Consider the following 24,231-nt stretch of genomic DNA (forward strand, 5'->3'; position numbering starts at 1 on the left):
GGAGAGGACGAGGGTTTTGATTCTTCCATTGTTGACTAGTTCCGAGACATGGGCCTGGGGGCCGGGTTTTGGCCGGTTTTGGATTTTTGGCATATTTTGTAGTTTTTATTGTGAAACTTGATTCATTAGCCTATGTTGATGGTATTAATATGATTATGGTTAGATTTGGAGCTTTTGGAGACCGAGTCCAGAGACGAGGGCATCCCGGAGTAGGATTTTACGTTGTTAAGGTAAGTAACAGTTTTAACTCTGGCTTTGAGGGTATAAACCCGGAGATTTGATATCAAGTGATTGTTTGGAGGTGATACCCACGCTAGGTGACGGGCGTGTGGGTTTGCACCACGAGAGATTGAGACTTGGTCCGTCCCGTGAGGCATCATGGCCATCATCTGTGTTTACGTAGTTACTTGTTGTTGAACTTGTCTGCCTTCATGTTAGAGATCATGCTTAGGCTTTATTCATGCTCACACTATTTGTACTCATTCATAGAAATTATTGTACATGTTTACCTTAGTCTCTATTATTTGCTAATATGCTGTGATACTTGATGTGGGTTGTGTTCCCTTATTTGTTGATGATGGTGAGGCTAGTGAGGTACATGATTGAGTGAGGCCGAGGGCCTGGTTGTGAGCATATTAATACCATAGCGCGTGAATTATCCGCGTAGCACGTGAGTTGATCGTGCGGGTCCAGGTACTGATACCATAGCACGTGAGTTGTCCATACGGATCCAGGTATTGATATGGTGGCACGTGAGTTGTCCGTGCTTAGTGCTTGGGCTTTGGGAGCCCCTCCGGAGTCTATACACACCCCCAGTGAGCGCAGAGTGTTGAGTGTTTTGAGTGTTGAGTGCTGCGTGTGAGTGATGAGTGATGGAGTGACACTGCTGTGAGGTTGTATTTATATGTGTTGTTGCTGCATTTATCTGTTAAACTTCTTTATGGCATTTACTGAGTTATGGAATTTACCTGTTTATTTCTGTTTATTTTTAAATTGTGAAAATAAATAATTGGACTGTTTTACTTAGCTCGTCACTACTGCTCAGTTCCTTAGTTATTTATGTTACTACTGAGTCGGTTGTACTCATACTACACTATGCACTTTATGTGCAGATCCAGGTGAGTTAGAGCGTGGCGATCATTGAGTTCAGGCCGGCTATCTATGGAGATTGCAAGGTAGCTGCTAGCGTCCGCAGGACCTTGTTACTCCTTTTGTCATTTCTTCTTTTGGATAGTTAGACAGTTTATATATCTTAGTTTATAGTTTTAAACGCTCATGACTTAGTGATACCTCGATGTTTGGGGCTTGTTTATATATTTTTCTATATTATATTTAGAGTTGATTTAGTTTATGAAAAATTTCAATGTTGAAATGTTTTATTAAGTTCTTATAATCGGTTTAGTAGTAATATTTTAAGAAGTAGGCTTGCCTTGTAACAAGATAGGCGCTATCACGACCATGGTTAGATTTTGGGTCGTGACAAATACACAGACAGTTTTTCAACTTAATGAAGTTTGTGATTTATTTAGTCATATTCTTTCTTTGTCTCAATGGCGGCCTCACTATCATCTTTTCAAGAAACAATATTACTCTTTATGTACTGGTGCTCAGGGGCGAATCTACCTTATGAGGTAAGGGTACCACGACACCCGCTCACTTCGCTAAAATTCTTACTATGTATATAATATCTCTGTGAAGAAACGTATATATAGATAGAGTGGCACCCAAAAACCACAAAGTGGAAGCGGGTGCCATTGGTTTAGTCTTCCCTTTGAAGGTTTTCTTTGGCCTCATGAATGCAAGTTCGATTCCCTGTTGGAGCAGGCTCCTTTGATTTTTTATTTTTTCTATATTTCCTTTATTTTCAGTTGAGCCATAGGGCCTCACCTCTTTTTCGGCTCTTTCCCTTCTTTTCTTCCTTTTATTACTTGCTAAGTCTATCTTCTACATTTTTTTAACTTTCAGTCCTCATTTTATTTCTATCATTGTACCTTACTTTATGAACAATTATTTTCTATAGGTAATTTGAATTGATTTCAATTAGCATATAATATTTTTTATTTTTAATGAAACGATATTAATTTATATATTGGAATATAATTTGAGCAATATCTTCTATTGAGTTTTGAAAAAAAATTAAATGGCTTGATTGATAGTCGTTTTGAGTCGAATATCATAGGTTGAATGTTGAAAGTTTTTCTTTGAAAATAATTGTCATAGAACTCAACAATTAAGATGAAAAAATAAACAAAGAACAATACAAGTAAATTAATCTAGTCAAACAAAGAATATATAGTGTAGTTAAACTACTCCTTAGGCAAATATTTATATTGGAGGCGCTCTTTCATGAAATGTTATTTGTTTTTGCACTTTTATTTAGAATGTGTTTAAATTAAGTGTTAAAAATTTGAACTAAAATCGAACTTATTTGCTTTGTGAATGAAAAGCCTATTCAAATTAACCAAAAACTAAGCAAACCGACCCATTATTCCCAAAGGCGGATTTACGTGGAGGGGGTGGGGTACATGAATCCATGCCCCCCTCCCTAGGCTATGTATAAACAATATCAATTTTACAATTATCTATATAAATATGTTTGTGACCACCCATGCTCAATTGACTACCTTGGTGCATTGGTAAGTTGGTGCCCCTGTCTACCCCGAGGTCAAGGCTTCGATCCTCTATCCCTTCACCTTTTCTATATTAAGTTTTTTTTGAAATTCCTTTTGGCTAAAAATATGGCCCACGTTTTTAGGAGGAATTTGGGTATATACTAATATATCAAGTCCTTAATTCCTAAAAGCAACCTACACCACCGTCTGTCTCCCTCTCCTTTTCTATATATTTTCTTTTTTAAAGTTTCTTTGACTAAAAACATGGCCCATGTTTTTAGGAGGAATTTGGGTATATACTAATATATCCAATCCCTAATTCCTAAAAGTAAACTTCACAGTCTCTCTTCCTCTCAACTCTCTCTCTCTCTCGGCTCTAGCCTCTGTGAATGGATTCTTCAAGAAAGCAACATTTCTTCTCCACGACCACATTCCTTTAAAATTCTCAGCCTCTGTATTTTAATTCTCTTGCTGCAACTCTATTGAAGAACTTGCTCAAATCCAAACACAATTAAAGTGTCAAATATATATGTACAGAACTACAAATGTCTAATTTTTGTGCTATAACTTCTTTATCTGTTGACTGACATGCTTTAATATGATTGATTTGAATTTAACAATTTATTTAAATTAAGATAGATTAAATAGAAGTGTGAATATTTAATTTTGTAGGAACGATCCATAAGATTAAAATGGATAGATTTCTCACAAAGCCGAAAAATGGTGAACCAAGTTCTAGTGCTAGTTGGCCATCCATGAGTTCACAAATCGCTCAGGAAGTTCAAAGAGAGACAAATCCTTCTCTACTTTCAAATGTGGACAAAGTGCTTGATTTGAAATCTTTTGAACCGGATCCCAAAGAAAGAATGCCAATTTCGGATTACGGTCCTAATATTCGAGATGAAGTAAGGAGATATTATATAAACAAAAGGCCTTGTCAACCGATTGGTCATGCCTTTCCTAAAACTAAGATTGGGAGTAAAATGCGTCAATTTAGTCCCACTTGGTTTAAGGGACCATATTCTCAATGGTTGGAGTATAGCATAAAAGCAGATGCGGCATTTTGTTTGTATTGTTATTTATTCAAGAATGAACTTGAAAGTCGTGGAAATGCAGGGGATGCATTTACAAAAGATGGTTTTAGGGGTTGGAACAAGGGTGTGGAAAGATGCAAAGCATATATTGGTGAAGTAAATAGTATCCATCACAAATGATTCAATAGGATGCTAGATTTGAAAAATCAACGTCAATCGATTCAATCTTCTTTTGATAAGCAAAGTGAGAAAGTAAAAGGTGATTACCGGATGCGCTTAAATTCCTCAATTGATGTGGCGAAGTTTCTTTTAATTTCGGGATTTCCATTTCGTGGACACGATGAAAGTGAAGAATCTGAATATAAAGGTGGATTTCTTGAACTTTTGAAATGGCACGGGGATCGGCATCTGGATGTGGGAAGAGTAATATTACGCCATGCACCACAAAATGATGTGATGATTTGTCCAACAATTCAAAAAGAGATTGTGGAGGCTTGTGCTAAAGAAACAACTAAAGTTATCATTGAAGATTTGGATGGTGATTAATTTGCAATATTGGTTGATGAATCAAAGGATGTCTCACATAAGGAGCAAATGGCCTTAATTTTGCGATATGTCAACAAAAGTGGAATGGTAATAGAGCGATTCTTGGGTATTGTCCACGTGGATGATACTTCTTCCTCATCATTACAAAAAGCAATTTATTCTTTGCTATTGGATCATTCATTAGGTAGATCCAAGATACGTGGACAGGGCTATGATGGAGCTAGTAATATGCAAGGAAAAATAAGTGATCTCAAGTCTTTAATTTTGCAAGGTACTCCCTCTGCATATTGTATTCACTGTTTTGCTCATCAATTGCAACTAGCACTTGTAGCTCTTTCTAAAAAGCATTCGGATGTGGATAATTTATTTTATGTTGTTACTAATGTTTTGAATACTATTGGATCTTCATTTAAGCGCATGGAGTCACTTCGACAACATCAAGCAGATAAGTTGGAAGAGTTGCTTAAATTTGGAGAAGCATACACGGGGCAAGGTTTGAATCAAGAACGTGGCCTCCAACGACCGGGTGATACTCGTTGGGGGTCTCATTTTAAAACTTTGGACAATTTGATGGTTTTATTTCCTTCAATTGTTAATGTGCTTAAAGATATGAAGCGTGACTGTCCATATCATCTTGATAGATTTGCAACGGGAAATCTTTTGAGCCAGATTCAAGAATTTGGATTTATGTTTATGTTTCACTTGATGTTTAAGGTGTTATTATTTACAAATGAATTGAACAAAGCTTTACAAAAGAAAGATCACGATATTGTTAATGCTATGGGAATGCTTGACCTTGCAAAGAAACGATTGCAAATGATGAGAGAAACTGAATGAAACTCCTTGTTGGATGAGGTGTGCTCATTTTGTAGTAAACATGTTATTCTAATTCTCAAAATGGATGAAGACTATACTCTAGGAAAGTCGAAGCGTAAGAGGTCCGGAGTTTCATATTTACATCACTTTCGTGTGAAAGTGCTTTATACGGTTATTGATTTGGAATTTCAAGAGCTTAATGATCGTTTTGATGTTGTGACTACTGACTTATTACTTGGTATGGTTAGTTTGAATCCGGTTGATTCATTTGCTAATTTTGATAAGGACATGACAATGAAGTTGGCAGAGTATTATCCAAGTGAATTTAGTGACAACAAACTTCGAGAACTCGGTTTCCAACTTGATAGTTTCATCGTCTATGCTCAAAAGTGTGATAGTAGATTTCTTAACCTGAAGGGGATTAAGGATTTTGCTAGACTGATGATAGTGACAAAATTGGATCTTACTTGTCCACTTATTTATTTGCTTGTGAAGTTGACTTTGCTTATACCCGTAGCTACCACAAGCGTGGAAAGAGCATTCTCATCAATGCAAGCACATCAAAATTGATCTGCGTAATAGGATGGATGATGATTTTCTCAATGATTGTTTAGTTTGCTATATAGAGCGTAAGATATTTAAAACTATAAGTAATGATGCTATTATTGACCGTTTTCAAACTATGAAAACTCGTCGAGGACAATTGTAAAGTTAATGATATTTTTTGTGAATATAATATTAATATAGTTTGCTCGTGAACTTGTTATCACCATAAATTTTATATAATCGAACCAAACATTTATCTTAAATATAATGGTGCATCCATGTTCTAAAAAAATCCCGGATACGCCTCTGATTATTCCTAATCTGTCTTTGTAGCTACTGACATGTATACTATATGCATAACATGGTGGCACCCACAACCTTCGAATCCTGCATCCGCCTCTGCCGGCGCTAGCCACAATTATGGAACTAGTGGTATTAGGCGTTACCCTGAAGAGGAAGATGACAAAATTGACATCAAATTTAGATTTCTTAACGGCAAAGAAGAGGTATTTGAGAGATGACATAAAAAAGTTAACAGTTATCAAACAGCAATATCGCCAACAACTTACTCAAAGGATCGAGAATCAGATGGCTTTGCTAAGTAACGGTGTGCAAGAAAGTTTATCATCAGCCATGCCTTCATATTGGTACAAATACTTTGTCTTGATTGTGATATCGATTTTTGTTGCTTTCTCAATTATTCTTGTGAAGGCACGCGAGTCTTGGAGCAATGGTAAAATTATCTGCGTATGACTTATAGGCCACATGTTTGAGTCGCGGAAGCAGTCACTAATGTTGTTGACGGGTGTCAATGGATATTTAAAAACCGACTAAACCGTACCGTACCGAACCGATTTTTAGATTTCTTTTAATAAAACCGTAGGTTCTTATTTAAATTTATAACCGTACCGATAATTAGGGTAGATTTTTTATTTTATGAAAATAAACTGAAAAAATATCGAACCGTACCGAATAAATTTACAATGTAAAAAATATATTTATATATTAAGTTTAAAAATAATAAAGCATTAATTTTTTTCTGGAGACTTGGAATTATGAAATAGTTACAAGCCAACAAGTAATTAAACTCAAAATCCTAATTCCCAAACCTATTATGCTACTTCTATTGAAACTAAATTATTTCCAGCATATTCACTAGCAAGACACAAGGTATTGTAACGATTATGAGTAGCAAACTACAATATATTGAATATGTTTAATTTCGTATGATTTAGATCTATCTTTTTGAATATTTAATCTTTTATAGACTTTATTCTTGAATCTCATCTTGGTTAATATCTTTCCAATCGTGTGATTTATATATTTTTTTGTATGGCTTAGTTTCTTTTACGCTGATGTAGAATAGTTGATGGATCTATACTCTAGCCATCTTTTATATTTTCTTAATTCATCCCCTTTTAAACTGTAAAACTGTGTAGAGAGTTTTGCTAAGTCCTATAAAAGTACGTATGTTATTGCATTCTACTTCTACTAGTGGTTTTTACATGACATTTAAAAAACATTACCAAATATTTACCGAACCATACCGATACCGAGAGAAACCGACATGATTGAACCGGTTTTGAAAAGTCTAATTTTGGTTATACATAATTGAATAACCGAAAAATTGGTATGGTACAAATTTTATAAAATAATAGGCCGAACCGAACCATTGACACCCCTAGTTGTTGTTGAAGACTACTGAAAAAGATCTATACTTGCAGTTGAGGAAGACCGCAATCTTTTCATATGCCTTTTAGATATTTTGAATTGTTAATTATTGTGACTTATAATACATTTTACGTAGTTTTCAAATATATAAATATTATTTCAAAAAACGTAAAGATTTTATATTTGAATTCACGGTCAAAAATTAAAAAGTTTGATTCTCAAAATCCGATCCGTCACATAAATTGGGAAAGAGGGAGTATTTGAATGACTACTTTGGATGACTGATGAAAAACATAGTTTTTTTGTGAAGGCTTGTATGTCGCTAGTTGGTTACATATGTTTAATCCATCTGTCTAATCCAATATAGTTAATCTTATTGGTGAATCTAGTTTGAGTACTCCTGTTACTGCTACAGTTCTGTTGTCGCTAGTTTTTTTGTGAAGGCTTCTCTACTCGTGATCTTAAATTAATAGCTCGTTTGTGATATCAATTTTTGTTGCTTTCTCAATTATTCTTGCGAAGCCGCGCGAGTCTTGGAACAACGGTAAAGTTATCTCCGTATGACTTATAGGCCACATATTCGAGTCATAGAAACAGTTGTTGTTGTTGAAGATTGCTGAAAAAGATTTATATTTACAGTTGAGGAATGCAAGAGAAATAGTTCAGATACTCCCTCTTTTCTTTGACCGTGATTTTTTCATATGCGTTTTAGATTGATTTGTTAATTATTATGACATATAATACCTTTTATCGTAGTTTTCAAATATACTAGTTTTAGTATACGTGCGTCGCACGTGTGTATAGTGTCTATCAATTAAAAAATATATACGTTGACGTTAAAATAAAATATAATATTTATTTAAATAATGAATTTTTTTTCCTCACATTAACATGGTAATTGTATTTAATATCTTTTGAATTTGCATGAATGGTGCATTTAGATAAATTAGTTGTGCATTATTTTATAATTATACATATCTTATAATATGATATAAAAATATATTAAATTGTGTCTCACACATCTCTTTATGAATACATTTTATCTTCTACTATTTCATTCTTATTTCTTAAAGTTTGCATTTTAACAATTTATTCCTAATACAATAACTGATTTTATTTTATATTCTGATCTCTTTTAATTCAAATACTTAATTATCTTTTTAATAACTAAAAGAAATAATTTATTTTTTGAGGATTCAGATTATTAATATTAGCTCATATCATATATTAAATATTTAATTATAACTATATTTTTATCCACAAAAATTCTTTTGTCAAATGATATTAAAAATCAACCTTTTGTACTTTATATTTGTCGTAGTATTGGAAAACAACTTTTGTCAATCACTTTTCTATCTATCTCGCTCTTGCTATTATTAAATATTTTCATAATTATTTTTTCCAATTATATTTAAAAATCTGTATTAATATTTATATCTACTCAAATTATTGATCAAAGAATAAAATTATAGTCAGTGGATCAATTTCACATGTCTACTCATAACATTTATATTACTTTCTGATTTGGGATAAAGGACAATGCTTCCTCTTTCTTTAGTCTTTTCTTTATTTTATTTTGTTATATGATAATTGTTTACCTAAAATTTAGTATAATTGTACAATCTCTTTTGCACTAAAAATATTTAACTGTAGAAATTCATACGCATAAAGATTTGGTGTTACTTAATCATACTTTAGCCGTAAAATTTATAAAAGATAAAAATTTTAATGATTTTAAAGTCCTAATTATAAGGACTTCTTACTTTTTCAAATAAGGAAAGATTAATAAGTAATAAATCTGATTTAATTTAAAACTCCTAAATATTAGCTAGGAGAATAATTAAATGACTATTTTGTCTAGAGTGAACACTATTTTAAAAGGGTAAAAAAGACGAACGACATTTCGCTAAGGGTATTCTTACTTTTAATATAGTATAGATAAATTCTGTTTCAAAAAAAATTAAAGATTCTATATTCAAATTAACAGTCAAAATTAAAAAGTTTGATTCTCGAAAAATCTAATCTGCGTCCACATCTCGCCATGGGTGCGAAGCTGTAATTGCAAGGAAGACAACCCATAATGGTATGCCTGCTGTAATTTTCAAGGCCAAGGACTACTATGGAGTCATGGCAGAAGAATGCAAAAGAACAATTGTGGGAAGATTCATTAAAATCAAACCACAAATTGAGAAAATTAGGTCAAGATTTGCGGAGAAATTTGGCTTGAAAGGATCAGTCAAAATAGGAGTGTATGATAACCACAACGTTTTTTTTGGATTTCACAAGCGATGATGATTTCAACACCATCTGGTTCAGGAGACGAATCGAGATCGAGGGCCGCCAGATGTGGCTTCAGAAATGGTCGCCAGATTTTAAACCTGAGGAAGACAATCTGATTGTTCCCGTATGAATATTATTACCTCAAATTCCATTTCACATGCATACCTGGCACTACAGCAAGCATGTAGCTAGTGAAGTTGGGAACCCATTAGAGATGGATATCGCTACTCGTAGCAGAACTCGTCCTAGTATGGCGAAGGTTAGGGTGGAAGTTGATTTATTGAAACCACTGCCAACGAGTGTCTGGGTAGGATCAGAAGATGAAGAATCGCCTTTGAATGGTTACACACAAATGGTTGAGTATGAGGGCGTCCCAAAATACTGCAGACATTGCAAGAAATTGGGTCATGCCTTGGTTGAATGCAGAGAATTGGAAAAGAAAAGACAAGCAGATCAAAGGAAAGTAGAAAGTGTTGAGGTTTTTGTTATTTAAGATGAAATAGTCTTAAAATGATGGTGAATGGGAAATGGAGGAAAAATAAAATTTTTGAGTAAAATTTTAAGTTTCTCCCTCTTGACAATGAGACATTGTCCCATATTAGAAGAGGAAAAGATTTTTTGTGGGTATATATATATAATTGCTCTTCTTGTAGCTCTTAAAGAGTTAAGAAGAAAGCAAGCCTCGCGCCGTCGTCGTCGTCGTCGTCGTCGCTCGCTCTGCTCGGCTTCGGCTTCGAAACGATTGATTGATTGATTAATTTTTTGGACCAAATTTATTTGTTAATAGTAAATATTAACGTAAGATTATCCGCATTTGTAACGGATATGTTCCAATCCGTGTACCACCAGCTGCAATAGCAGCTGCCTAATGCTCTTCCCACCATGGCCAAGTGCTTGCTCCACAAACAAGCTAGTGCATGCTCTACCATGGAGGGTGGAGGGTCGTTCATCTTCAAAGCTGACTGCTATAAATATGTGCAGCAGCTGTAGGAAAAAAAAAACTGAAAACGCTCAACTTTGGCTATACATTGCACTCCTTCCTCTCAGCATTTTCGTACGATTTTCTGAGTTTCTACTCCTTTGTTCTGCATTGTTTTAACTTCAAACAAAGCAACTGTAAGTGTGATTTGCTACCGAACTTTGTGTTCGCTGAAACACTGGGGTTTGAAGTACCGCTACACCAGTGTGTGATTCGTTCTATCCTGGGAGGAAATAATCCATAACCTTGGGTATTAGGAGGGGATTAAATTCCTTAAGGAAACACTGTGAATTCAGTGCGCTCGAATTAATTACTGTTTCATTACGATAACTTATATTTTCCAGAATTATTATTTACAAATACAGCAATATTGACGGAACTAACAGAAAGAACTCAAGGAAATATTCAAGTTGACAACACAATTGCTGGCAAGAAAGTAATTGAAACCAACGAGAAGGAAAGAATACAAGAGACAACACAAAACACTAACGATGCAAGAACTAAGATAAAGAACAAGGCCCCAGCTGAAATACAAATGGTGAAAGAACGGGGAGAGGGGAAATCAAATGAAGAAAGAGTCAATGATACTGTTGAATGTCAGGAACATGAAGAAGGGGAGGGAAATCAGAATAATAAAGAAGAAATACCATCAATAAAGACAAGGACATGCATCAAAAGGACTAAAAAACAAAAAAAAAAACAAAAAAGAAACCCAAGGTTATGTTTAAAGCAAGTCTGTCACAGGAAGTCGCAGAGACTAGAAAAGGTACCAAAAGACCGAAAAATAACAGGTCAGAGGTAGGTGAAAACCAGATAATGGAGAACAATCAAGATGAGAAGCATGAAGAGCCAAATGAAGCTAGTGTATCGGGAGTCAATAGAGCAAGTCACCGGAACTATGAGAAGGAAGAAGAGGGGATGAAAGATCAATATCCTAACAAGGATAATGATCAAAAACATGTTACTATGGAGAATGAGAAAGAAAACATTGATTCAAGGGCTCTTGACACAGAGTCTAGCAGCATTCCATCGTATGTGAAAAAACAGCCTGGGCTGAATCTGATTGTAGAACTGCACGGCTATTCACCGGACATCGGCAACTCACAAGAAGTAGTTGAGGAGATAGTAGACGAGACAGTGGAGGTAATCAGAGATGAATCACCTACCCTATTTGTTTCAATGCAAGACAAAACTGAAGAGAACCCTGCACAAGATAATAAAAATGAGGTGTGTGAAAGGAATGGTCTGTCACCAGTAACAAGGTGTAGAAGCAGAGAGGAGGAATTCGAAAAAGAACAGAGACAAAACAGTTCTTTCTTGCAAAAGGGGGGACAAAAAAAGTGCCTAATGTGATGTTCCCTTATGATTAGTGCAATCATATGGAACATTAGAGGCAAAAAAGCTATTCATAGGCTAAAAAAACTAATCATTATTAATAAGGTGGATTTTGTAGCGATTATGGAACCATTTGTCAACATGGAGAAAGTGGAGGGTTACAAGAGGTTTCTAGGGTTCAATAATTGTTGTTCCAATAAAATTGGCCAAATTTGGTATTTTTGGAGGGACAGTTTCTAGGTTAATGTTGTATCTGACCATGAACAACAAATTACTCTTCATATTAAGAGTAATCATGTCAGCGACGGTGTGTATGTGACAGCAGTCTATGCAAAATGTACTTCTATTGAAAGGAAAGAGCTTTAGGAGAGTCTGGAAGACTTAAACAGTGTTATCAAGGGTCCATGGTGCATATGTGTGTGTGTGTGGGGGGGGGGGGGGGAGGGGGGAGTTAATGGGAAGGCCTCACAGAAATCACAAAAGTTTTGATTTTGCGGAGTGCATGGACAATTATGAAGTTACGGACATAGGCTACATTGGGTCTAGATTTACATGGTGTAACAATAGAAGGCCAAGAAAAAGAATATGGAAGAGGTTGGACAGAGTCTTCATAAACGACCTATGGGCACAGAAGTTTAACAGTAACACCGTCAAACACCTAGTGAGGACAGGCTCAGATTACATACCTATGCTAATGAAAAGTCATTCTGATCAAACAAACATTATCAAGTACTTCAAATTTCTTAATTTTTGGGTGAACCGGCAGGGATTTCAAGATTTGGTTAAAGAGGTTTGGGGGAAGCCAATAGTTGGGAACCCTATGTGGAGGTTACAACAAAAATTAAAGAAATTAGGGAAGAGTCTCAGTCAGTGGTCCAGAGAAAGGGTAGGGGATGTTCACCAGCATGTCGAAGCACAGGAAGCACATGTGCAAACAGTGGAGGAATTGGAATTGATTGATAACTCAGAGCAAGTAAGAACAGATCTCAATAAGGCTCATGCTAAATATGTGAGATGGCTTGCACAACAGGAATCACTATTAAAGCAAAAATCCCAAATTAAATGGTTTGAGGAAGGAGACTGTAACAGTAAGTATTTCCATGCAATGATCAGAGAAAGAAGAAGGAAGTTAAAATTACATCGAATCCAGAACCACAGAGGAAGATGAGTTTCAGGGGATGAAAAGATTGCAAGGGCAGCTATTAGACACTTTGAGAGAATGTTTAACCTACAACAACAGAGTGTAGATAGTAATATTGTAGACTGCATTCCTACATGTATTACTACTAAACAAAATGAGATGATGATCAAGATTCCAGAAGAAGAAGAAATTAAAGAATCAGTAATCAGTATGAGTGCTCATAGTTCTACAGGGCCGGATGGCTTCAGTGGCATGTTCTATCACAAATGTTGGGACATCATAAAAGATGACGTTGTGGCTTTTGTTCAGCAAATCTTCAAGGGAGGAAAACTTACCAAGTTTTTTCACATACGCTACTAGTCTTGTTGCCGAAAGTGGAGTTTCCTGTTACCTTTTCCGACATTAGGCCCATTAGTTTGAGTAATTTTTCCAGCAAAATTATCTCCAAAATATTGTCTAGAAGACTGAACCCTTTGCTGTCGTGTTTGATCTCTGAAAACCAAAGCGGTTTTGTGAAGGGGAGACTAATTACAGAAAATGTCCTATTAGCTCAAGAGATTGTGCAGGGTATTGGCAAGAGTAATATAGGTGGGAATATGGTGATAAAGCTAGACATGGCCAAAGCATACGACAGGATGTCATGGAAGTTAACAGTTGTTCTGAAAAAATATGGCTTCTCAGAGGTGCTGATCAACATCATCTGGAATCTTATATCTGAAATGTGGTACTCCATCATTGTTAATGGAGAATGAAAAGGTTTTTTCAATTCCAGCCAAGGGTTAAAACAAGGGGATCCATTATCGCCTTCATTATTCATACTAGCAGCTGAGGTGTTGACTAAAATGCTTAACAATCTGATCAACAATGAAAGGTTTATACCATTCTCCATGAGTCCGAAAGGACCTTGTATTAACCATCTAGCATATGTAGACGACCTACTGATCTTTAGCAGTGGAAAGTCGAGCTCTATCAAGCTGATTATGAAGCAAGTTAGAAGATATGAAAGAAGTTCAGGGCAGAAGGTCAACATGAATAAAAGCTACTTTTTGACAGCACCAAACACGGGAGCTTCTAGGATCAACAAAATGAGAGAAGCAACTGGGTTTATGGACAAGAACTTCCCATTCACATATTTAGGGTGTCCCATCTATGTAGGCAGAAAAAAGATATTTTACTTTGAAGATCTACTGTCTAAGATTGTGAAAAGGTTGAACGGATGGCAGGGTAGAATGCTTTCTTATGGAGGAAGACTCATCCTAATAAAGCATGTTCTTCAATCACTCCCCACTTATACCCTAGTGGCACTTAACCCTCCTAAGGGTATACTGAATCTCATGGAAAAACATTGGCAAGTTGTTTTTGGGCTTCAACTGGTGATAAATCAAAATATCATTGGAGTTCTTGGAAGAATCTATGTTTTCCTAAAGAAGAAGGTGGGTAGGCATAAAGAGAATGCAAGAGATTAGTGATACATTGACTATAAAAAGATGGTGGAGATTTAGAACCCAGCCATCCCTATGGTCGTCATTCCTTAGAGCCAAATATTGTTCGAGGAGGCATCTAGTGGCTAAAGCTTGTGCTTCTTCTGACTCACACGCATGGAGAAGTATAACGAAGGTTAAAAAAAAGGCAGAAAGCAATATGATCTGGAAGATTCAACAAGGTGAACAGTTTTTGGTGGGACAACTGGACGGAGAAAGGAGCTTTAGCTAATATTCCACCTAGAAGAAATGGTTCTACTAAAGACAAAGTCAAAGAATTCTTCTCTGAGGAAGACTGGAATGTGCAAACGATAGAAAGCTTTCTATCTGAGGATATGGTACAACATATTGAAAACATTAGCTGTGGAGATCAAGATGCGCCATATTTTATATACTGGGATGCTACTCCAGACAGACAGTATTCTAATAGCTCTGTATGGCAACTGGTTAGAGCACACAAACAAAGTGACTGGTTGAGTAATATGCTTTGGCACAACAACCTTCCTTTTAAAATTTCCTTCTTGTCGTGGAGATTAATAAGAGGAAAGCTACCTTTTGATGACACCATAAATAGATTTGGTAAACATCTGATATCGAGATGCTCTTGTTGTTCTGCTCCAGAGAGGGAATCTATTCATCATGTATTTATTTGCAGTGAAGCTGCTCAAACTTTGTGGAAATTTTTTGGGCATCCTCTGGGTATCAAACATCAGTTATGGCCTATCAAAGGACTTTTGAGTTGGTGGTGGCAAACTAGGACTAAGAACAAAGTTCATAAGTTCCTAATCCAAATTGTTCCCGTTGTTATTTGTTGGGAGGTATGGAGAAACAGGTGTGCCTGTAGATATGGCAACCAAAAGAAATTCTATAAATCTAGAATGAAGAACCAAATCTACTGGATTATTCGTGCTACATTGAACAAGGCCTTCCCGAAGTGTCAACTGACTATGCCTTGGGTTGAACTTTGTTAGGTGGTGGAGAAATTGAAGCATACTGTAATTTGGAAACAGGTGGTTTGGTTGAAACCTCCCATTGGGGAAGTAAAACATAACACCGATGGAAGCTTCATAAACGAAAATGGGAAAGCATGGATAGGAGGTATAGTGAGATGGGAATGGGGAGCTCATTTTTGCATTCTCTATACTTGTAAGATGCAGCAGCAATAATTATGCAGAAGCTCTAGCAGTGAACTATGGAGGAAGATGGTGCGTGCAACATGGATACAATGTCCTATCTTTGGAAATTGACTCTTTAATGGTTGCCAACATGCTCAAAGACAAAGTCACCAACAACATGAAGCTCAGATCTCTTATAGAAGATACATCACAGATTTTTAACCAAGCTACAGTCAAAATTGCTCACTGCTACAGAGAAGCGAACCAGGTAGCAGATGGATTGGCTAAGTTAGCGACTACACTGGAAGAAGTATCCTTCTATCACACATTTCAGCAACTTCCAGAAATGGTAAAGGGACCATTTCAACTTGATAAATGTCAAATGCCGAGTATAAGATTGAGGTACGACAAGGCTAATTTCTTTATCAGTTAATCTTCCTTTGTATTTAGAATAGGGAGACAAGTTGTGTAGAGATGCCTCATGGTTTTTGTGTAGTGTTGTATTCAGAGGTTACTGGCCAAGTCCCCCTCTGTTTTGTACCTTTTGCTGTCATATATACAACACACCAGGACAATCCTGGAATTTGGCTAAAAAAACAAAAATTAAAATATATTACCTAACGCCTAATTACGTGAGACATTAACGAGAGATAAAATGTAATTTAAAGAAAGCATGAGCTGTGAAAAGAGTTGAAGCTAGAATTAACATAGGCGGCTATAATATTTAAATATATTTCTTGTAGTCCAATGTTAGGAGTTTATTTTATTTAGGAGATTGTAATACAATTAGGAGAGCTGTACTGTGTATACAGTCTTTTACCTTTACTTGGCAACACCAATAATTACAATCTCCTAACCAAAATAAACTCAAAACTTGGGATACAAGAATTATATTTAATTTGATATGGAGACAAAAACAGTCGTGCAATACTGCAATTACTAATAATTCATCACTTTCAACTCGCTTTGTAATAAACTCGATCAGTTCATAATTCTCACGTAATAACCTTAACCAAAAAGCACCAAATGGTCTAATATGAAAAAATCATGAACATCGAATATACATATATCAAACAAATATAATATAGACGATCATGAAAATTTATTGGAGTAATATTTAGTACTATTGTTCGTACCATCAATAGATGTCATTAACTAGAGATCTGATGAAGCCGAGCCCTAATTAAGAACGAAGTCGCCTTTGGTGGAGAGAGTTTTACTTCAAAAGTGGGACTTTTAAGTGCAAATTAAATGCAGATGAATCAGGTCCCAAAAGAGATACTGGACAACGGATAAAAAATCAAAAATATCATGAAAAGGTATTGTTCCTAACAAAGTGTAACATACGACGCACACACAGAATTCGTATCCGTTGTTATTTAAAAAAAAATTGAGTTGCAAAACTTATTGAAAAAAGAAAAAAAGAGAGGATATATACTTACTGTATTGAAGTGTGTACTGTAGATAGAGTTCGATCACCATGTATATCTGACAAAACAAAGTGGCCATTCTCAACGAAGAGGAATTGAAGAGAAGAAATAAAATCTGAGGTAGCTCCCTCCTTTCGTCGTCCTCCCACTTGCCCAAACTTTATCATATCCATATTCTTGTTAATTATTGTTTGTAAAACGTACTACTCTAGTTAATTTAAAGATGAAGAGAGGAAGAAGGATAAAAGTTACTAATGGTTGATGGGCTATATATTTTGTTAAGATATATATATTATTTTTAGAAATATAAAAACTTTAACCTCTATTTTAAAGAGATAAATATAAAAGTCCAACTAATTATATAGATAACATTCCCACATATTACTTTGATAAATATATTTATCGTGCAGGTATTTAATTGTCATGAGGATTTCGAATGATAAGAAAGTCTGTTTACTTAAACCTCTCGTCTTCTATTGTCAATGGGACAAATTAAATTAAGCCCGGATATATAAATATATCAAAAGTTCCTGATTGTCCAAGTACCAAAAACCAAGGTATTACTCTTTAAAAAGAAAACGAGGTTTTGACCAATATTGTCCCTTATCTTTGAGGGGGTCTATTTTGGTCCCTCAAATATAACCCTGAGCATATTTAGTCCCTTAAATATGCTAAAGTAGAGCATCTTCAGTCTCACTGACAAAGGTTTTGACCAATATTGTCCCTTATCTTTGAGGGTAGGCCTATTTTGGTCCCTCAAATATAACCCTGAGCATATTTAGTCCCTTAAATATGCTAAAGTGGAGCACCTTTAGTCTCACTGACACAATATATTCAAAAACTAACGGTGTTACCCAACTCTGATTCATAAAGAAAATCTTCTGCTCTAAAGCAAAATGTTTCCTCTCATTTTATTGGATAACGCAAATTGTCACTTTAATTCCTCATTTTTAGATAATGCCTTCTAAAATTTTGATCTTGAATATATCCCATTCTCCGCCAGTTTTCAATGAGAAAATAACACTGTATAACGGCTGTTAAAATAATAGCCGAAAAAATATATAAAATTTGTAAATTATTTTGTGTATATATATACATTTAAAAATTTCGGTTGATTTTTCCAAAAAGAAAAGTTAAAATTTGAAAAAAATAGAGCTGTCAGGATCACTTCTAGGCATATTATTGAAGCAAACGAATAACCAGGTTGTATTATTATTTTTAGCCCGTGCCAAAAACTGTTTATATCTGGTAGCGGAATAAGTATATAAAGTTGGTATATTTTTTGTATATTAACATACAAAAAAAAATTTAAAAAGAAATATATATACAAAATATACAAATTTTATATATTTTTTTGGCTATTATTTTAACAACGGTTCATTGAAAACTGGCAGAAAATGGCATATATTCAAGATCAAAATTTTAGAAGACATTATCTAAAAATGAGGAATTCAATTGATAATTTGCGTTATCCAATAAAATGAGAGGAAACATTTTGCTTTAGAGCAGAAGATTTGCTTTATGAATCAGAGTTGGGTAACACCGTTAGTTTTTGAATATATTGTGTCAGTGAGACTAAAGGTGCTCTACTTTAGCATACTTAATGGACTAAATATGCTCAGGTTATATTTGAGGGACCAAAATAGACCTACCCTCAAAGATAAGGGACAATATTGGTCAAAACCTTTGTCAGTGAGACTAAAGATGCTCCACTTTAGCATATTTAAGGGACTAAATATGCTCAGGATTATATTTGAGGACCAAAATAGACCTACCCTCGAAAATAAGGGACAATATTGGTCAAAATCTCAAAAGAAAACCATAGACTCCCTCAAATTCAACGACAAATTCTGCTGAAATAATATGCTAGCTAATTAGCGGACTCATTGGGCTGTCTAACCCTAACTTTAAGTGTAGTCTATATAAATATCACGAATAGTCAAGTGAAGGTGGTTAGGGTTTGTTCTCTACATCCTTAATCAAGAAATAATCAAGAACAGGGAGTCCATCCGCTACATAACCAGTAGTTCGAGTCGGGTTGCTGTAGATGATCCGCTTCCGCTGAGGAGAAAATTCGTAAGTCTCCTAACTAATTTTTATAAGTAATGGCTGAAGAAGCACAAGCTCAAAATCAAGAACATCAACTGATTCTGAAGAAAGTGTACATAGACAAGTTCAACAAAAGAATTAAATCTTTAAGAGAAGAGGACCGTCAAATACACAAACAATTTTTCAACTTAATAAAGTTTGTGATTTATTTAGTCACATTCTTTCTTTGTCTCAATGTCGGCCTCACTATCCTCTTTTCAAGCAACAACATTACTTTTTATGTACTGGTGTTAGCCACAATTATGGAACTAGTGGTATTAGGCGTTACCGTTATGAGGAAGATGACAAATTTGACATCAAATTTAGATTTCTTAACGGCAAAGAAGGGGTATTTGAGAGATGACATAAAAGAGTTTACAGTTATCAAACAGCAATATCCCCAACAACTTACTCAAAGGATCGAGAATCAGATGACTTTGCTAAGTAACGGTGTGCAAGCAAGTTTATCATCAGCCATGCCTTCATATTGATACAAATATTTTGTCTTGGTTGTGATATCAATTTTTGTTGCTTTCTCAATTATTCTTGTGATGGCGCGCGAGTCTTAGAGCAATGATAAAATTATATTCGTATGACTTATAGGCCACATGTTTGAACCGTAGAAGCAGTTGTTGTTGTTGAAGATTGCTGAAAAAGATTTATATTTGCAGTTGAGGAATGCCAGAGAAATAGTTCAGATACTCCCTCTTTTCTTTGACCGTGATTTTTTCATATGCCTTTTAGATTGATTTGTTAATTATTATAACTTATAGTACCTTTTACGTAGTTTTCAAATATATAAATTCTGTTTCAGAAAAATTAAAGATTCTATATTTGAATTCACAGTTAAAATTAAAAAGTTTAATTCTCAAAAAATCTAATCTCTGTCACGTAAATTAGGAATTGGGACAGAGGAAGTCACTACTTAAAAACAGCTATTTACCGAGGGACTTTGTATCGGATTCCCTCGGTACTTTTCGTCGGAGTCCCTCGGCACTTTTGAACTTTTTAATTTCTAATTTTTTTAAAAACTTACTGACGGACAACTAATAATTCATCACTTTCGTTCCATGCATCAAGATCTAGTATACAAAGATGAAACATCAAATATCAAGCATATGAAAAAGCTAAGCATAAAGTGAAATTGTAAGAAAGGGTTCATTTGGGAATTCAACAAGACTACTAGAAGTATATATATATGTATTTAATATTACTTGATCTTCTTCTTTATTGACCTTGTCAATGTAATATCGAGAACTTATTAGAGTAATATTTAGTACTATCTCTCCTCACCACCAACGAAACGGAGGTAGTGAGTGTGGAGTATTTTCAAAAAATGTCCTTCCACGTGGTATTCTTGCATGAGAAATTGAAGACAAGTGGTGTACATTGTCATGATCTAAGCTTCACTTAAAGGTTATAAATAGACCTTCAAAATGGCCATCAATCATCAGCAATTTCATTTGCCTCTTTCGTTCCTTTTCAGTTTCCTTTCTTTCCTCCTTAAAATATTTGTAGTCTACTTTGTTTGTTCTCTCTATTAATAGCTGAATTTATTATTAATATTTTGTTGATTCATATATCCTCTAAATAAATAGAGATGTGCTTGTTTAAACCTGGAAAAATATTTCATATTGCTGAAATAGTTTCTTAGGACAGTGCCTGGCACGACTCAAGTAAATTCGTATATTTTCGCTCACAAATATTATTACAGTATTATTATCGTTATTTTTCGATGTCATTTCCCTACAATCTAAGAAACTATGACAAGTAATACTAATATGGAATTTTTTTTATGGTGCTATCAATTTTGGTATTATCTCCGCTGCTACTGTTCCAACTGTCCTGCCAGATATCCACGGTGTTGCAAATATGTTATTGCATCCACAACTTAAGCAGACACTGTTATCAAAATACAGGTATGTAAATAGACATGGTTATATATCCAATGCTAATATTAAAACCTTCAAGAAAAATGCACCTCAATGCAAGAAAAGAGTTGAAATAAATGACAATCTCGCTAAGTCAAAATTAAATTTAACTAAAGCGGATAATATAATTGTTGCGGTCATTTCTCAAATAAATAATGTGGCCAATATGAGAAATTGGGTGATAGACTCTGGTGCTATTAGGCACATTTGTGCAGACAAAAATGAATTTTTGTCTTACACCCAAGTTGAGAAAGGAGAAGAAACTATTTATCTTGGTGACTCAAGAACAACTCGCGTTCTTGGGAAAGGAAAAATTCTTCTCAAACTCACATTTGGTAAAACTCTAGTATTGAGTGATGTATTGCATGTTCCTAATATCCAAACCAATTTGGTTTCTGTGGGGTTATTAGGAAAGGTTGGAGTGAAGGTTTCTTTTGAAAATAATGAGGTCGTATTGATCAAAAATGATATTTTTGTTGGCAATGGATATTGTAACCATGGTTTATTTATGCTTAATATTTCTGATACTAGATATAAAAATACATCTTCTTCTGCTTACATGGTTGAGTCTATTTCTTTATGGCATGCTAGATTAGGACATGTTAATATCGCATATATAAGAAAAATGTAGTCACTAGGATTATTATCTGATTTAGACTCAAATAATATTGACAAGTGTGAAATATGTGCTGAAGCTAAAAGTACTAGAAAGACTTAATTTTCTGTAAATAGAGAAACTGATTTGTTATCTTTAATTCACACCGATTTAGGTGATTTGAAGCAGACTATGACTAGAGGTGGTAAAAGATATTATGTGGCTTTTATTGATAATTTTTCTAGATATACTAAGTTGTATTTGCTTAGAAATAAAAATAATGTCTTTAATGCTTTTATTTCTTATAAAACTGAGGTTGAAAATCAACTTAGTAGAAGAATCAAGAGAATTAGATCTGATAGAGATGGAGAATATTTATCTTTGAATGATTTTTGTGAAACGAATGGAATTATTCATGAAGTAACTCCGCCTTATTCACCTGAGTCAAATGGAGTAGTTGAATAAAAAAATAGAGCATTGAAAGAAATGATGAACTCTATGTTAGTTAGTTCTAATGCTCCTGATAATTTGTGGGGTGAAACTATATTATCTGCTTGTCACTTGCAAAATAGAATACCACATAGAAGAACTAGCAAAACTCCTTATGAATTGTGGAAGAGTTATAAATCTAGCTTGAAATATTTAAAAGTGTGGGGTTGCCTTGCTAAAGTTCTTTTGCCTGAACCTTACAAGAGAAAAATAGGTTCTAAAACTGTTGATTGCATGCTTATTGGATATGCTGAACATAGTGTTGCATATAGATTTCTTGTTTTAAAAAGTGATGTGCTTGATTGCAATACTATAATTGAGACAAAAAATGCTGAGTTCTTTGAATATATTTATCATTGTCTGATAAGATTTCTCATACACTTGTTGAAACAAATAGTGAAATTACCTCTAATGAGGAACTGAGAAGGAGCAAAAGGCCTAGGAAAGAATATTTTTCTTATGCAAATGATTTTCAAACTTTTCTTGTCGATAATGAACCATCAAATTATTTTGAAGTTATATCTTCTTCAGATGCTAAATATTGGAAAGAGGAAATAAAAGTTGAAATCGATTCTATTTTGAAAAATAACACATGAATTTTAACTGATTTACCTCCTGGAGCAAAGCCTATTAGTTGTAAATGGATTTTCAAAAAGAAATTTATTGCTGATGGATCTTTAGATAAATATAAAGCTCGGTTAGTAGCAAAAGAATTTTCTCAAAAACGAAATATAGATTATTTTGATACATTTGCACAAGTGACTAGAATTTCTTTTATTCAAGTTTTAATTGCCTTAGCTTCAATCCGTAAGCTTTTTATCCACCAAATGGATGTCAAAACTGCTTTTCTAAATGGTGATTTAGAAGAAGAAATTTATATGGTTCAACCTGAAGGCTGTATCATTCCTGGACAAGAAATTAAAGTTTGTAAATTAATTAAATCTCTTTATGGCCTTAAATAAGTTCCTAAGCAGTGGTATGAGAAATTTGAACAAGTCTTACTGAGAGACAATTTTTCTTCAGTGGAGGTGGATAAATGTGTTTATACTAAAGTGGTAGACAATGATTATGTGATAATATTTCTATATGTTAGATGACATGCTTATATTTGGTACAAGTTTAAATATTCTGCAAAGTACTAAATTATTTTTGTCTGCTAATTTTGATATGAAAGATCTAGGTGAAGTAAATATAATATTGGGAATTAAAGTTATAAGGAGTGAAGATGGACTAATGTTGTCACAAGAACATTATGTTGAGAGACTTCTTAAGAAGTTTGAATATTTTAATGTCACATCTGTGAGCACTCCTTTTGATGCTAACTCTCAGTTGAAAAAGAATAATCACTACTAGAAATTCGACAAAAACCGACCAAGGTCGACCAACCAACTTTGGTCGGTCAAACAGCCGGCCAAAAAATTTTAAAATATTTTATTTTTAATTTTTTTTTACGAAACCGACCAACTTTGGTTGGTTTTCTTTGGTGCAAAAATGCGGAAAACTATTTTTGAGTCCCGCAAAATTTATTTTTCAAGAAACCGACCAACTTTGGTCGGTTTTTCAATTAAAATAAATAAAAATTAATATTAAAAAAACTGACCAAAATTAGTCAGTTAATTCGGCCGGTCATTTTAAAAAACCGACCAACTTTGGTCGGTTATTTTTCTACGAAAATATAATTAAAGAGTATAAATCAAATAAAAGACAGTCTTAAAACAAAATGCACCAATGGTCTAGTGGTAGAATAATATCCTGCCACAGTACAGACCCCGGTTCAATTCCCAGATGGTGAATCTTTTGATTATTTAATTAAGAAACCGACCAACTTTGGTCGGGTTTTTACAATATTTTATTTTTTGAATTTAATTGACCGACCAACTTTGGTCGGTATGCCTTTCCGACCGTCAAAATACCGTCTACACATATATGGTCATATTTTGGTCGGTAATTGGTCATAACCGACCAACTTTGGTCGGTTGTTTTGGTCGGTGTTTAGCGAATTTCTAGTAGTGAATGGTGACCCAGTTGCTCAGTCTAAATATGCAAAAATTATGGGATTCTGATACATTTAATGAATTTTACAAGGCCTGATATAGCCTATGTTGTGTGTAGACTGAGTAGATATACTCATAATCCCAACAG

General features: G+C 34.5%; 4 protein-coding genes across 4 annotated transcripts; all 4 read left to right on the top strand.

The window, feature by feature from the left end:
- The first annotated feature begins 3,835 nt into the window (after window positions 1-3,835).
- On the top strand, window positions 3,836-4,192 carry LOC142174651 (uncharacterized). Its single transcript, XM_075240488.1, has one exon. The coding sequence runs from the start codon at window positions 3,836-3,838 to the stop codon at window positions 4,190-4,192; it is 357 nt and encodes a 118-aa protein (XP_075096589.1).
- Window positions 4,193-4,240: 48 nt separating this feature from the next.
- On the top strand, window positions 4,241-5,029 carry LOC142174652 (uncharacterized). The gene has a single exon (XM_075240489.1). It carries the CDS (start codon window positions 4,241-4,243, stop codon window positions 5,027-5,029), a length of 789 nt encoding a protein of 262 aa, XP_075096590.1.
- A 60-nt stretch (window positions 5,030-5,089) lies between these two features.
- LOC142174653 (uncharacterized) lies at window positions 5,090-5,578 on the top strand. Its single transcript, XM_075240490.1, has one exon. The coding sequence runs from the start codon at window positions 5,090-5,092 to the stop codon at window positions 5,576-5,578; it is 489 nt and encodes a 162-aa protein (XP_075096591.1).
- A 6,743-nt stretch (window positions 5,579-12,321) lies between these two features.
- On the top strand, window positions 12,322-15,989 carry LOC142174654 (uncharacterized). The gene is made up of 7 exons (XM_075240491.1): window positions 12,322-12,907; window positions 12,995-13,298; window positions 13,394-13,684; window positions 13,733-14,393; window positions 14,624-14,887; window positions 15,413-15,539; window positions 15,616-15,989. Exons 1-7 carry the CDS (start codon window positions 12,322-12,324, stop codon window positions 15,987-15,989), a joined length of 2,607 nt encoding a protein of 868 aa, XP_075096592.1.
- The last annotated feature ends 8,242 nt before the right edge of the window (window positions 15,990-24,231 follow it).

This window comes from Nicotiana tabacum, chromosome 20 (assembly GCF_000715075.1).
Source record: "Nicotiana tabacum cultivar K326 chromosome 20, ASM71507v2, whole genome shotgun sequence".
NCBI lineage: Eukaryota > Viridiplantae > Streptophyta > Magnoliopsida > Solanales > Solanaceae > Nicotiana > Nicotiana tabacum.

What these genes read in the sequence shown, in the direction of transcription:
- LOC142174651 (XM_075240488.1), top strand. Translation starts at nt 3,836, where the DNA reads ATGCTAGATTTGAAAAATCAACGTCAATCGATTCAATCTTCTTTTGAT.
- LOC142174652 (XM_075240489.1), top strand. Translation starts at nt 4,241, where the DNA reads ATGGCCTTAATTTTGCGATATGTCAACAAAAGTGGAATGGTAATAGAG.
- LOC142174653 (XM_075240490.1), top strand. Translation starts at nt 5,090, where the DNA reads ATGGATGAAGACTATACTCTAGGAAAGTCGAAGCGTAAGAGGTCCGGA.
- LOC142174654 (XM_075240491.1), top strand. Translation starts at nt 12,322, where the DNA reads ATGGACAATTATGAAGTTACGGACATAGGCTACATTGGGTCTAGATTT. An exon ending in TGAGGAAGGAGACTGTAACA is followed by an intron (nt 12,908 to 12,994) that starts GTAAGTATTTCC and finishes GATGAGTTTCAG; the next exon opens with GGGATGAAAAGATTGCAAGG. An exon ending in ATAGCTCTGTATGGCAACTG is followed by an intron (nt 14,888 to 15,412) that starts GTTAGAGCACAC and finishes GAACTTTGTTAG; the next exon opens with GTGGTGGAGAAATTGAAGCA.